The sequence below is a fragment of the Sphaeramia orbicularis genome, chromosome 3 (assembly GCF_902148855.1).
Source record: "Sphaeramia orbicularis chromosome 3, fSphaOr1.1, whole genome shotgun sequence".
Taxonomy (NCBI): domain Eukaryota; kingdom Metazoa; phylum Chordata; class Actinopteri; order Kurtiformes; family Apogonidae; genus Sphaeramia; species Sphaeramia orbicularis.
The window spans coordinates 34,216,667-34,230,790 of NC_043959.1; the positions used below are offsets into that span (position 1 = coordinate 34,216,667).

General features: G+C 40.0%; 1 protein-coding gene across 3 annotated transcripts in view; it reads left to right on the plus strand.

Annotated features, from left to right (window-relative positions):
- The first annotated feature begins 1,070 nt into the window (after nt 1–1,070).
- The window catches only part of ntrk3b (neurotrophic tyrosine kinase, receptor, type 3b), a 201,168-nt gene continuing 188,114 nt past the window's right edge, over nt 1,071–14,124 (plus strand). For all 3 annotated transcript variants that reach the window (XM_030129404.1, XM_030129411.1, XM_030129415.1), the window contains exon 1: nt 1,071–1,684. In XM_030129404.1, the coding sequence (XP_029985264.1) occupies nt 1,443–1,684 (242 nt within the window). In that variant the 5' untranslated portion in view covers nt 1,071–1,442. The remainder of the gene's footprint in view (nt 1,685–14,124) is intronic.

Here is a 14,124-nt window from a genome sequence, read left to right on the forward strand (position 1 = left end):
AAAACAGAGAAAACTGAAGAAAAAGTGACTTTTTCAGGCAAATCTCTCATTAACTGAACATAAACCAAGTGTCTCCATCCACTTCCATTGATCCAACTCCATGAGTTTTACTGGTGAATCAATGTTCTAGAAGATGATGGTGTTTCCATGTTCACTACGGAGCCTCTGAACATCCAAATGGGTCATATCGGATGACCATGAAAAGATGACAAACTGCATTTTACACCAATTATTTACATGGATTAATAGGATTAGTGGATCAACAGGTATTAAACAGTTTAGATCAGTAGATGGTTTTGGTAGCCAGTGGCTGTTTGGGTCTTTGTGGGTTAAGAATGCAAAAAATACTGAGCATATTAGAATAAATGGTGATAAATCAGATTAAAAATAGAGAAAAAGTAATTTGTGAACAGCCACAAAAGCAGCACTAGGTCTTTATGGGTTAAGGACTTACTATGGCCAAATATTGATGCCAAAGAAGCCAGAGGTGCTCAATTTCATATGTTAACCAGTGAACTTGGAAGATGTTTTTAATGAGAATTTTCTTTTTTTCTTTTTTTAGATCTAGCTATGATGAAAATTAGATTCGTCATAACAATCAATTAAACGGGCGACTCAAACGGAATCTAAAATCAAGTATTAAATTATTATATCAGTGCATCCATATTGAAAATCTTGGTCATAACATGCCTGGAGAAAAAAAAAAAAGACTATTATGGTCAGAATCTTCTGCTCAGACCTCATCTAAATTGCGCATTTCATCATATTGGAGCTTACTGAATGTTTTACAGACGCTGCTCTAAATTATTTATCTCCAGGCATATGCTGTATCTGTAATATTTTTGCAGAATAACCCGTCTGTTTTAGTCTCGTTTGTAATTTCCTAAAGGCTAATGATAAAATGTCCTTTGTTCACACTTGTCGCGCCATCCTCATATGATCAGTGGAGCTGTAATCACTGTTTATCGCATGCAGTTTCTGCAGGTGTCAGTATGACTGTAGCCGGTAGGAGGGACTTGATGCTCCAACTTCTCATTTTGTATCTCTCTCCTCTTCAGCCAGTCGTCCTGGTCCTGCTTGGAGAGAGACGACGACATCAGCAGCAGCAGCGCAGCATTCCGGGGGAAACACCATGAATTTTAGGCTGAAAAGGCGACTGGAACCTTACAGAAATTCGCTTTCTTATTTTTGATTTCCGTTTATTTTTTTGCGTCTTTTCTTTCTTTTTTTTTTTTTCTTCCTTCCTTTTTTCACCCGGTCTCTGACGCGCAAGGACACTACAGCATCCATCCACGGCAGAAACGCTCACACATAGAGCATCCTCTGTACAGACGCACCACCATCCTCCACCTTCCTTCCTTCCTCCCTTCCTCCTACTCCTCCACTCCGGTTCTGTTCTAACCCAGAGGACATCAGGACGTCTTCATCTTCTACCCGGAGACATGGATCTATGGTTTCATTCGATCCGGATTTGCTGGTGGAGGGTTCTGTTTCTGATGAGTATTTTCCAGGACTATCTGAGCTCCATGCTGGACTGCCCACCGACCTGCAGCTGCTCTCAAACAGAGATCTATTGCAATAAGTCCGACAACGGCAGGTTTTTCCCTTTACTGGCCCTGCAAGATACTGGGAACAATGGGACCAGTGTTGACATAGCTGAGTTATTCAAAAACATCTCCTCAATGTAAGTAAATGCGGATGCGCCGTGCGTTTTTTTTTTTTTTTTTTTTTTTGTGATCATTAATTCATCACATCCCCTTTAACGCGTCTATGATTTGCTGGTGTCTGTTGCTTTTATTCTACCGATCAGACTTGTTGGTTGATAGCTTTAATTCGGGGATATGTCACTTTTTGCACTTCTATCAGTCTGATAAGTGGCTCTGTGTGGTACATATTTACTGATAGATAATGGAGGATAAATGCGCATATCTTGTATCCATCTTGCGCGTAATTAGACAGATCCCTCACAAGCCTAGACGTGGTAACTAACTACTTGATGTTGAAACCCTGGGGATTTTTTTTTTTTTTTCCCCCTTTTGTGTCCCCATAAAGTTGCTCCTCCGCAGCGGCACCGCAGGCCTACATGGCCAAACGGCAGGAGGATGTTGCGGAGAACCTCAGATTACCCATTCACATGATTCCATCCTGATGCACAGCAACTGTTCCAACAGATTGTGCTAAATGAAACAGAAAGAAATGGTGCAGTAAGGTCAACCAGTTACATTTCAGCCTGCGTCCTCGGAGACCAAGACGCGTCCCCTCAAACTTTATTATATTCGTATGACGCGGGGCTTTAGAGGGTGTTGGAAACGTGACTTGTGACATTTTTACCCCCCCCCCCCCCCTCACCCGAGGATATGTTTAGTATTAGGACGCACTGGGTTCAGTGTTTTAGAACAACACGGATTCATAAAGGATGTGCTTTAAAAACAGAGGAGCAGTGATGACGGCACAACCCCTCCTCACCCACACACCCACACACCCTCAGAAGTACATTTTCATCCTGCATCCTCCCCTCCCTCCCCCCTCCTTTCTTTCTCTCTCCTAGGCATCGATCCTTTCCTGCCAACATCAAAGGTTTCTTTCTTGAAAAGTCAGAAAAAAACACACACACAGGCCTTAAAATAAGACCTCTGGTGTCGATGAGGCTGATTTGCATATAAAATAAACACCCCCCCCACCCCCCACCACCCTTAAAAATAAAAAAGCACTGGAATTCCCCTCACGGCTCCCTCCGCCTCCTTAAGCCACAAAGGACTTTTCCTTCCATCCTTTTGGTATCCCGTTTACCCTTTATCCATTTGAGGGAGACAACAACTTATTTTGTGACATGGTTCATCGCGTTCTTATGCCACTAGAGGGTAGCCTGGTACCCTCTATACAGTGCTCTTTACAGCACTGAAGTCATGGACGTGACTGTTTTATCAGGAACACTATTAGTCACAACATCCACACAATAAGCGTGATTTTAATGTCAATGCCATTAAGCAAAGTGCAGCCATAGGGGATCAAAGGTCAGAGGTCAGGTCACGCTGTTAACGATTACCGTGACCCTACAGTGAACCACCAGTGACCATTTCCTCTTCGGACAACCTGTTCCATTAACGTACACAGCCATATAACACTTTTTTTTTTTTTTTTAAATAGTGTGATTAACAGTGAACCAATCTACCCCTGAAATTGTACTTCGAAGTATAAAATCCTTTTTCACCACAACATCGTCATGCATTGATTGCCTTTTTGCCTTTGAGAAATCCTAATGCAACTGACCCAGGACTAATTGTGCATTTCATGGCCCCTCGCCAGCAGCCTGGTTGATTTCTAGCTGCTCAGCATAGACAACATCCTCCACCCACCCACCCACCCGCCACCACCACCAACTCCAGCAGCAGCTCAATGACAGCTTATCAGACACAATGCCGCCCAATGTCACATCAGCTTACACATCTGAATTTATACAGGCAGGCCGTGATGATTTATTATATGTACAGATTACATAAGGCCTAATGGTTGTCTATGTGTTCTATATATAGCAATGTGTGGTTTCAGTGAGTATACTGCAGTCCCTTGTATGATCAAAGGTAATGACTGGATGCACTATGTATAGGGGAAATTGTCTCAAATCAACATATGAATGAAATGTTCTGTTTTTCACAATGTGGACAAACAGCATTTCCATGACAAATTTGTATATACACATGTTGAAACCTTACCCAGTGCAAATCGTTTTTTCCCCCTTCTCTTTGTAAGGTGTCAGACTCATATGTTTCACTAACAAGAAGGCTATTTCATTCATCACAAAAGAAAAAGAAAGAGATGGGGACAATTTGTAGAGATAGAAAACTAGAGCGGGGGCTCCTAGCGGGAACTGTGGGAGGATTGGCCAGCTAGAGAAAACTGCCAAGTCCAGATAATAGTTTTCCAGTTCTCTCACATTAGAGATTCATCACAAGAGGCATCACTGTTTGAAGAGGATAAGATAAGGCCTTGCTGTGATACTTGAAGAAAAAAACGGTTCTCTGAGAGCAGCTGAGGCATTTGACAGGTTTTGCGTAAGTCTCGCTCTGACTGCAGGTGTGGGTTTGTTTGCAGAATCCAATCAGCGTTTCCACCTCTGGTGATGACGTTTGGCCTCATTTTGTTTTCATCTTTTTTTGTACCGTCGAGAGCCTTTTTGTACGGAGATGCACAAGTACCACCATCTGTATAGTCATTACTGTGCTGTCAATTGGTAAATGTTTCTAACCTGCATTTAGAAAACAGCTTCACCACTGTGCAAACCTTTTTACCTCTGCTTTGAAGTGAATCATTCATTTCAGCTCCTACAATTTAATGCAGTCACAAACTGAACAGCGAGGAAAAAAACGAATTTCGTAAGAGACAGGTGGAAAATGTTACTCTGATTATGCGGTATTATCTGATGTGAATAGCTTGAATGTTCCAGCCACCTACATGTGCATACATACATATATACATACATGCATACATGCTTACATTTGTCCACCTACATAGTTTTGTACATGATTTCATTCATTGCATCTCATTATGGTATTTGTGCTCCTACGGCAGTCATTTGCAGATAGTATTCCTTCAATGTCAGTTCAGATTGGTAGTCCTTTATTTGCCTTTGAAAAGCAGAGGCTTTTCCAAAACTATTGTAGTCTTGGCTTCTTTAATGTCAACTCTTTCTTCAGTCAAAGAGATTTATATAGACTTGTAAAACTGCCATCTGTTTATCTGCAAACAAACTGAGGGTTCCTCACTCTAAAATGGTTTACTGTCTATACCCTTTGCCAAACACTGCTTGAAGTTTACCATTTAATATCGTTAAAATCTTGATCCCGCTGCCTATAAATTCTGTCTTCATATTTGTAAGGGTTTTAACTGTGTTTTAAAAAGCATCATTGTGTTTTTTTTTATTTATTTTGCTTTTATCAGATTAATTGATTACTTATAAAAAAAAATGTCACCTTGTTTAAATATTCCAGATTTAACTGAACATACACAGCAAACAAAATAAGCTAAGGGCATAGAAAATAAATTGCTTTCTAGTTTTGGACTTCTTTTTTGCATTACCAAAACAAAGGGTCTGACAGTACAGGGTATGTTATTTTGAGATGCACTGGGAAAGAACACAAGAAAAACAAAGCTGTTAAAACCATCCAGCAACAACGGAACACTGTTTCACCTGCCATCACATTCAAGAATTTGCTGGAAACTCAGGGTCAATATGAGTATCAACCACTTCTTTAAAAAGTTGTTTAAGGAGTTTTCTTCCCCTCAAATTTTAAAACAGCTCAGCTCCGCTTTAGGATTATTGATCTTTGGATACCTTCAACCACAGATTTTTTATATGAAACCTGCCAACTAGCTGATGCTGCCAAAAAAACCTGTTTTAAACAGAAACGTTTCCAAGGTCTGCTTAGGTGACTTGTGTGGGCTGCAAAGTGTCCCCTGGTTCAGACATGGAGCATTACAGCATTACATAAAATCAGTGTTTTCTCTCCCTCTTAAAACTCCAGAGCAGCCCACATATGTGTGCGATTGTGGCCAACATCTAAATCAAATCCAGCTTAAAATATCTCCCTTATAATCATTACATAAGTCTTTTGAATTGGAATTAATAGCTTCATTTGCCCAGTATTGCACCAAAACTGTTAAGTACAGTGATCACTTCCTTCTCAAGTGAGTCACTGCGAAGTTATTGGAGATGAACCCACAGCACGAAAACCCTGTTCTCCTTTAGCTCATGCATTTAACACTGGAATGCAAGTGTACATGACTGTCAATGGAAAATGCATTCACCATTGTGTAGAGAAACTTCTTTTGCTAACCATACTGTATAGTGTGTTTATAGCTCCAACTCTGAAGGTCTGTTTGGGAATGAAACTGTTACAAGTGCAAAACTGTGAGCAGGACTATACACAATGGGAGAATTATTGGCATCTTATCTACAGAAATGAAGTATTTTTCTTTGTATCTTGTTTATTGGAAACGCGCTCGTATATTGGACTTTAGAATTTTGATCTACTGGAGTGATATTGTTTGATTAATATCTTTTGGGAAAATAACATTATTGGCAGGTTCGGAGCTTTTTTGAGCCCAGCCAGCAGAACCAAGCCAAAGGGTTTTGTTTAGCCGTCTAATCTGGCTTGTGAGTTGGATGTACAGGGTGGTGTAATACTCAGACCACATACACACCTTTCCTGTCACCGAAGCACTCTTACCTCTGCGCTACCATACTTTAATATTATACTATATGTTTTTTTCCTTTCCTCAACACCTCCCTCTTGTTCTGTCTTTGTCTTTGTTCTCTTTTCTGTTGTGCGAGGTTTTGATGTCTGTGTTTGTGATGCCCAGCTCACCTGTATCTGTTTGTCATCTTCATTCATTGTTTCAGTCACCTAGATATTTCCTTTTTATATTATTGTTTTTTTTTTTATTCTTTAGGGTGAGATGTTTTTACATGCCTGTTGGGTTTTCGTTGTGTGATCTGCAGTTTTCTGTGGGTTGTATCATCTGAAAGCACAAACTATATGTAAACGTCACTTAGCCTCAGTTTGCTGCTTATGAAAAAATGCCTCAGAGCTTTACACCTCTCTGACATCTGCTTGGAATATTTCTTTGATAGCAACATAGAATCCAAAAATAAAACATCATATACTCACCACTGTAAGGCTGCAGTTCTACTTATCGCATGTTCTTAAATGTAATGTCTGAACCTAAGCAGCATGTGACACTGTGTAATTTGGAGTAAATGTAAGTTCAAAGAAAAAGCAAATGAGATAATTGGAATGGCGCATTTGATGTATTAAGCTGTGATATCTAGCCCTGTTTTACTGAGTTTAGTAGCTGCTCAGAATGGTATGAAGCAGCAGAACACTAGATTAGAATATGTTGCCTACTCAGCCACTGTCGCAGCCTTTATTTTAAAGAAGAATGGCTGCTGTGCAAGTTCAAACTTGTTGCAAGAAAGAAGCAGCAAAGATATTCTTGATGGCTGCCACTGTAGTTTCATTGGAGACCTTTTTGGATTCATAAATTAATTACTAAGCTGTCTTTGGCTGTAAAATGACTTGGAAGTGAAGTGGCTATGGGGTTCAGGTGATCATGACAACTCTTAAAACCCATATTGTATCTCCAGTCTCATGCTGTGTCAGTGCCACCACCGCTAACGTTGTTTAACCACCCAGGATGGAGTTGCTAACACACGTCTTGCCAGTTGCACGTCGCCATGCAGACCCCCTGCCGCCTCTGCATTGCGAGGCTCACCTCAGGCAGTGCACGATGGGCTCCTCTGTTATAAGCATATCATCAAGTTTGCATGAGCCTGTCTTTGTGGAAAGTAGGTCATGGCTGCCATCTGAGAATTAGGAGGAGAGAGCGGCGGTTCGTTCAGATCCTCCGCATGCAGGGATGCTGTGAGAAGTCCCGGCCATGTGACTGACCCAGCTTCTCCCACGCCCCCACCACCTCAACTCCTGCATCTGCAGGCAGCCCTTGCGCCTTAAAGATGCATACTAATGAAGCACCTACCCCCCCCCCTTTTAACAATCAAAAGATGCATTGAGGATTGAGGGGTGAAAAATACTGAAGGCTCTGCTGTTTCAGCCAGGATTAGAAAAACCCTTTAAAGCCTTGCAGTGGCATTCCAGAGGCTTTCTGTTGACATTTAGTTGAGCTTCTTCTTTTATACAGCAGATTATGAATCAGTGTCGCTACTGTGGGCAACAGTTTATCATGTCAAATTTAGGAGATGGAAGGGAGCAGAAAAAATAATATATCTACCTATTTTAACTCCAATTTGTTACATGCTTATATGAAAAACAAAATAAATCCGACCGAAATGTTCTTGTTGCGCATAGTTAATCAATTTACATCTGTTTACATGCATTGCCTTTTTTATTTATAGTGTGTTACGGCACTGCTCACAAATAAGCAACAATTACTGAGCACCTGCTGACGTTAGATATCTGCTGGTGAACACAAGGCAGACAGTTTTAGTTTTAATCAGGTAGCATAAGCTTTACTGAGGGTTTATTACAGATAATCACGTTTAAACATGGTAACTGTAGGCTTAGTGAAGTCACACTGAAGAAGCATTACAGCTAATTCCCCTTTCTGTATGATATTGATAGGTGATTCATATTAGCGTGAGGAATCTGTGTGATGGCGCCGGCTTAGAAACACTCTCAGTCGATCTCTTCACATCTCCTCTACTTGGTGTGTTTTTTTTTGTCGGCCCACCTCTCACGAACACTATTAATTTCCTCAGAGTGAACGCTTTGCCAGGTGAGGGTTTACATTTGACCTCCACAGCGTCTATCTCAGCTGATAGACCTCCAGCAGATACCTCAGACATAAAACCCCAGCTTACTTTTTACTCCCCCAGCCCCTAATAAACCCCCCTATTAGCATTCATTTTGTATGTTTTTCATCTAAAAAAACATCAATCATCATGTATTATCAAGTAGGATGAGTCACCCCACTGTCCTCCATGTCAGCGATGACAGGCAGCGCTGTGTGAATAATGCAGCTCTCTCAGTTCTCACTTAGGTTCAGCCATGTTCTCCTACACGGTCTGCATAATGATGGATGCTATTCATTGCTATTGTCTCCTCCCGTTTGAAAGAGCAAATGCTTATTTTTCAACAGGATCTTACATTCTAGTGATTTCTTCATACCCCATTCTTCTCAAGTTCTAGAATATACTCCACTAAGATATTATTATTATTATTATCTTTATTGTTAATTTTAACATTTTCCTCAGAAGGGCACATCCACTTTCAGGTCTGAACAAGAAAAACACTTATTTAGAAAACTGAAAATGCAGCTTTTGACATTTCTTTATTCAGCACATTATCCAGATAAAAGCATGCTGAACTGCCCTTTCCTGTCCTCGTCCGTCCATCAGTTATCTATTTGTACAAGCGGGTGAGATCTCTTTGAGGCAATATGTGCACTGATGTTTGGATGGTAAACACTCATCATGAATTAATGTCTCCACAATCCAGGCTGTTTAGATTGAACCGCCAGCACCATCAGCTGTAAGAGCAGGATAAAGTACCACGGCACATTCATATTTCTCAGAAAACAGATACATGTGTGTGTGTTTGCTGACCCTGAAAAACACAACAGCCTCTATTTATTGATCACCTCAGATGGCCTGATATCTGTATTCAGTGTATTCTGTGGACTGCTGGTGCGTATTGTACTACATCAAAACATTATAGACCTGGCAGGCCATTCAGTCGCACTCACCGATCATTCTCAGCGAGCCAGTGACTCTAGGTGGCTGTACGGCAGTTGAGAGCACCAGGAGGGTTTTTAAGACCCCGACAGAAACTTGTGTGAAGGCAGATGAGAACACATTAAAAGTAAATGGTCCACTGGGACTTAGCTCTCCTTCCTACCAGCTCTGTGTCAATGCAATGACCTTGGTACTCCAGTCAGAATAGCATAGTCACTCTCCATCTTACTTCATGGAAAAAAAAAAAAAAAAACCTCATCTTTGTAAGCACTACATGATATAACTCTCACTCTTGCTGAATCAAAGCCTTGCATATGTCCTTCATCTAACATGCTCTCTTAGTTAAGTCATAGGTCTCATATTACCCTCACTGCCATTACACAAATGTAATATATGCATAAAGTATATTGAATTTCCTTGCCTGAAATATATGCATATAACCTGCAGCAATATATGTTCAGATAAATACAATAGAGCCTATTAAAAAAGTGAATGTGATATAATAGATAATTATATGAGAAACATATTCAGTAAAAGCAGTCTTCAGGGCATGTATGTCATAATTATATTTCCAGTTATTATTTAGTTTTCACTTTGATAGATGAAGTTCACCCCAGTTAACACAGATACACATCAGACATAACAGTATGGCTGAATCCCAATTGACCCCTTGGCCCTCCTCCTTACCCCTACCCCTCTGTTTTGCGCGTACACGTGAAGGGGTAGCGTTGTCCCGATTCTTAATTAGACGGAGGTGAAGGGCGAAGGCGGTGGGCTGTTTGGCTCTCGAAACGGAGATTTTTCAGGACCACACTATGAACGGAGCGGTAGGAGAAATTTCCCATAATTGTGTTCGAATCATTGGCAAGATGGAGATAAACACATTAAAAGTGCAGCAGTGTAATGAAAGCAAGGTTATAATAGTTTAGGATTTTTCATTATAGTTTAGTTTTATTTTGTTTTGATGTTTTTTTTTCTCTAATTCAGTTAGTTTTAATTAGTTTTTAGAGCAGGTTTGCTAGTTTTTATTAGTTTTCGTTTTGGTTGAAATGCTTAGTTTTAGTTTAGTTTTAGTTTTTTTAAAATCTTTTATCTTCCTTACCGTCGTATTCAAATAAATCCCGTACAGGACTCTGCTGCTTTCTCCCAACTTTAGTCTGCATGTTTCCAGGTAGAGTGAGAATGAAAAGTTGACTCTATACAACAAGTGACGAGAAATGACGGACCGTTAAATATCATATGGTGCCAGCAGCTAAAATTGGTTGAGGGAAATAAATCGATTTCGTATCAATCCGACATTGACAAAGACGAAAGCGAAGGGAATTTTATCCATAATTTTTATACGTTTTATTTAGTTTTGTAAGCACACAATACAGTTCCAGTTAGTTATCTTTTTTTTCTTTTAATTCTAGTTTTAATTTATTTCAGTTAACGAAAATGTTTTTACAATTCTAGTTTTCGTCATTTCGTTAGTTTTCGTAAATGATAATAACCTTGGATGAAAGAAACACAATGTACGTATTTTCTTCATACATAACTTAATCATTTGATCGACCGTTAAATGCCGTTTCAATGTGTTATAGATCACATTTTTGCAGTTTATAGTTGATAGCCACAAAAAGATGACCAAAGCCCATGCAACAGAGATGTTTACAGCTACTGACGGCGTGATGAATACTTCTGGAAACAAAGTTTTTGCATCTGTTAATAGCAGCATTAATGACTGCTGATGACGCAACAGGCTGCGAAGGGTTGTCCCATTTCATAGGTGAATGTTTCAACCCCTAACCCTTGGAGCTCCATTTCAGTCAGTAGTGTCAAGTGCAAGGGCCAAGGGGTAGGGGTAAGGGGGAGGGCTAAGGGGTGAATTGGGATGGGGCCTATATGTCACATACTACTAGTGAGCCAATACCTAAAACTGATTTGTTGAAATTAATCTAGGTTTTAGGAATACAGGGACAAAAAAAGCACACATATAGTTCTTTTGGATGGTTGTTTGTGTACAGATGTCTCCCAAACTCACTCTGACTTCATTATTTGTCATTTTTTCCCTGTAGATGAAACACTGCGGTATGAGACAGCTCATGAAAAGCCAAATCTTACGCAGTCTGATTTCAGTTGTCTTTGGTTGGCTCGGGTTCAGACGCCTTACAAATCTTTCCATCACCTGCCTGGACAGTAGCTATTTCTGATAGCTGTGTTACCTTGAAGTCTCGTGTCCCACTAAAGCTTACTCTGTTACTATGACAACCAGCATCCAATCATTGTTGTCACCGGTTGATCTTGCAGCATGATGCCGTATTTAAAACATAGTCCTCCCACCTCAACAGCTATGTAGGTTAATTATCCCACCCTCTGATCCAACCCACAGGAATAATTTCTAGAATGGGGTTGTGGTTTGAGTTAAATTAAGCACTTTGTCAAGGTTAGGGGACCTTTGTCATGATGGTTTCTATAATAAACATGCCTACAAAAGCAATGTAAAATCTGGGTATTTAAAGATGCTGAAGGACAAAGTGGCCCATCCATTCCCAGCCTTCACCTTCCCTATGTAGACCTGCTCTACATCACAAGACTCCACAGATTTAAAGAAGCAACTGATTGCTCATTTTTTACATTTTGTAAAAACTTTAGTGCTGTACAATAGTTCATGGTTCAAGGTACTTTATTATCCCCTAGGGGCAAATTATTGTACAGCCAGCAGTACACACATCAAAAATAAAGGACAGATACAATAAAAAGAAAACACAAATCACATACTATTCACTATTCAGGAGCCTAATAACAGTAGGAATAAAAGAGCGATTCAGATTCAGAAAACTTTATTTATCCCATACGGGTAACTCATTTGCAGCTTACCACAGACATCGGTCAACATTCAAAGTGCAATGTGACAAAGAAGAGTTCATGTGCAAATACAAGATCATTGGAAGGCAACTACAAATAAATGATCAACAATAAATAATCAATAAATACCATAAATACCAATGCAGGCTAAAAGACTAAAAGTCCCTGTTGGTTCTGTTAATATTAAAAAATCTCATAAAAATGACTGCTGTTAGAGTTTAAAAGTGAAAGAATAAAATATTTTGAATATCTGTTGGCTCTCCTCTTGTGCCTACTGGTCCTGCTACAGGTTAGGATGTATCTGCGACCAGACTGAAGCAGCATGAACTCGGACCATAGAGGGTGGGCGGGGTCATTCAAGATGATCAGGCCTTATTCACAGTTCTGATCTAATGCAGGTGTGTAAGGCAGGGTTTCCACGGGGGCTAAAAAAGTCTTAAAAGTCTTGAATTTACAAATCTGCTTTTAATACCTTAAAAAAGTCTTTAAAAGGTATTAAATTTGCTATGCTAGGTCTTAAGTCATGTTGCCATAAACTTGTTCACTATTGAGTTTAAATGTGTCTGTTAAATGTCCAAGCTGCAAAGAAAGTAACATTAGTCTAATTAGTTCCACCTGTTCCAACCCAACAATTTGTTTTGAAATTAGGAACCAATTATTGCTAACTTTGTGAGGAATGACTCGGAACGATGGGAATCAAGGCGTTGGAATAAATAAATTCTAGGAGTTCGGAGTGTTTGCCATTGTGACCATGAAATAGGCTGTGAAATGCATATTAAATTCTGTTCTAAACAGAGCTGCACAATATATCGTTAGAGCTTTGTCCTTGCAATGTACATGTGCATAGTAGTCACATTACAGGTGCTGCGATGTAGGAGGCAAATGAACACAATGCGTTCTCATGTAATTTCAAGGGTACCTGACACACACTGCGCACAGCCATCCACCAATCACAAAGGTTCTTAATCCGTTTGCTGAAGCAGACCACGCCCCTGCACATGACTGACACTTCACTGACAACATTGAAAAATGAGCAACGAACAAGAGAAAATTGCTGAAAACAAAGACTTGGTGCCAAAAAGAAAAGCAACGTCAGTTATCTGGAATTATTTCAGCTACAAGAAGGATGATACTGAAACACATGTTCGGTGTGGACAGTGCCTTGCACCTGTTGCCGCAACGAGAGGAAACACGACTAATTTGTTTGACCATTTACGTCAGCACCACACAGCTATTATATCCCTTTGAGTATTTTTTCATATCGCAACATATATCGCAGGGTTAAAAAAAAGTCGCAATGTCAGTTTTTTTCCAGTATCGTGCAGCCCGAGTTTTAAATAGTCTTAAATTTAACTTGCAGAAACCCGTAGGAATCCTGTTAAGGTTAGCACTCAGAGATAGACTATGCTGGTTTTGACTTCAGTTCTGTGAAGTTTTTATGTTTTCAGTGTCTCTGTGGGTTGTCTCCATGTTGTCTGGCTTCCTGCCACATTCCCAAGACATGCAGGTTAAAAGGTTAATTTTCTAAATTGCCCCTAGGTGTGTCATTGAACGTTGTTTCTATATGTCAGCCGTGCAGTGAACTTGTGACCTATTCAGGGTGTACCCTGCCTGTAGCTGTTGTCAGCAGGGATAGACTCCAGCCTCTGTCATAGTGGACAGCTAGGACAGAAAATATTAATTCATTTTTATGTGATAAAATGTTACCGATAATACAGGAAGGGTTTCCAAGGAGATGAGTATATTTGCATATGCTATTGTAATATTTGTGTTGATAATCTGGGGATTGTAGCAGTTACTCTGTTGCATACAAATATATAAAGTGGAACGGCAGAGTGAGCGTTGGACAAGTGAAGCTCATTGGTCAGATTTTTGTTGCTGTGGTTCATGACTGAGACATTTTCCAGGGATTGTGAAAGCACAGACTTCAACAGAAGGAAGTTCATATGGATTTTTAGACTAAATTGGCTTGTCTTTTACATGATTAACGTTACCAGGGGACATGAGTCATTTGCATTAATGACTGA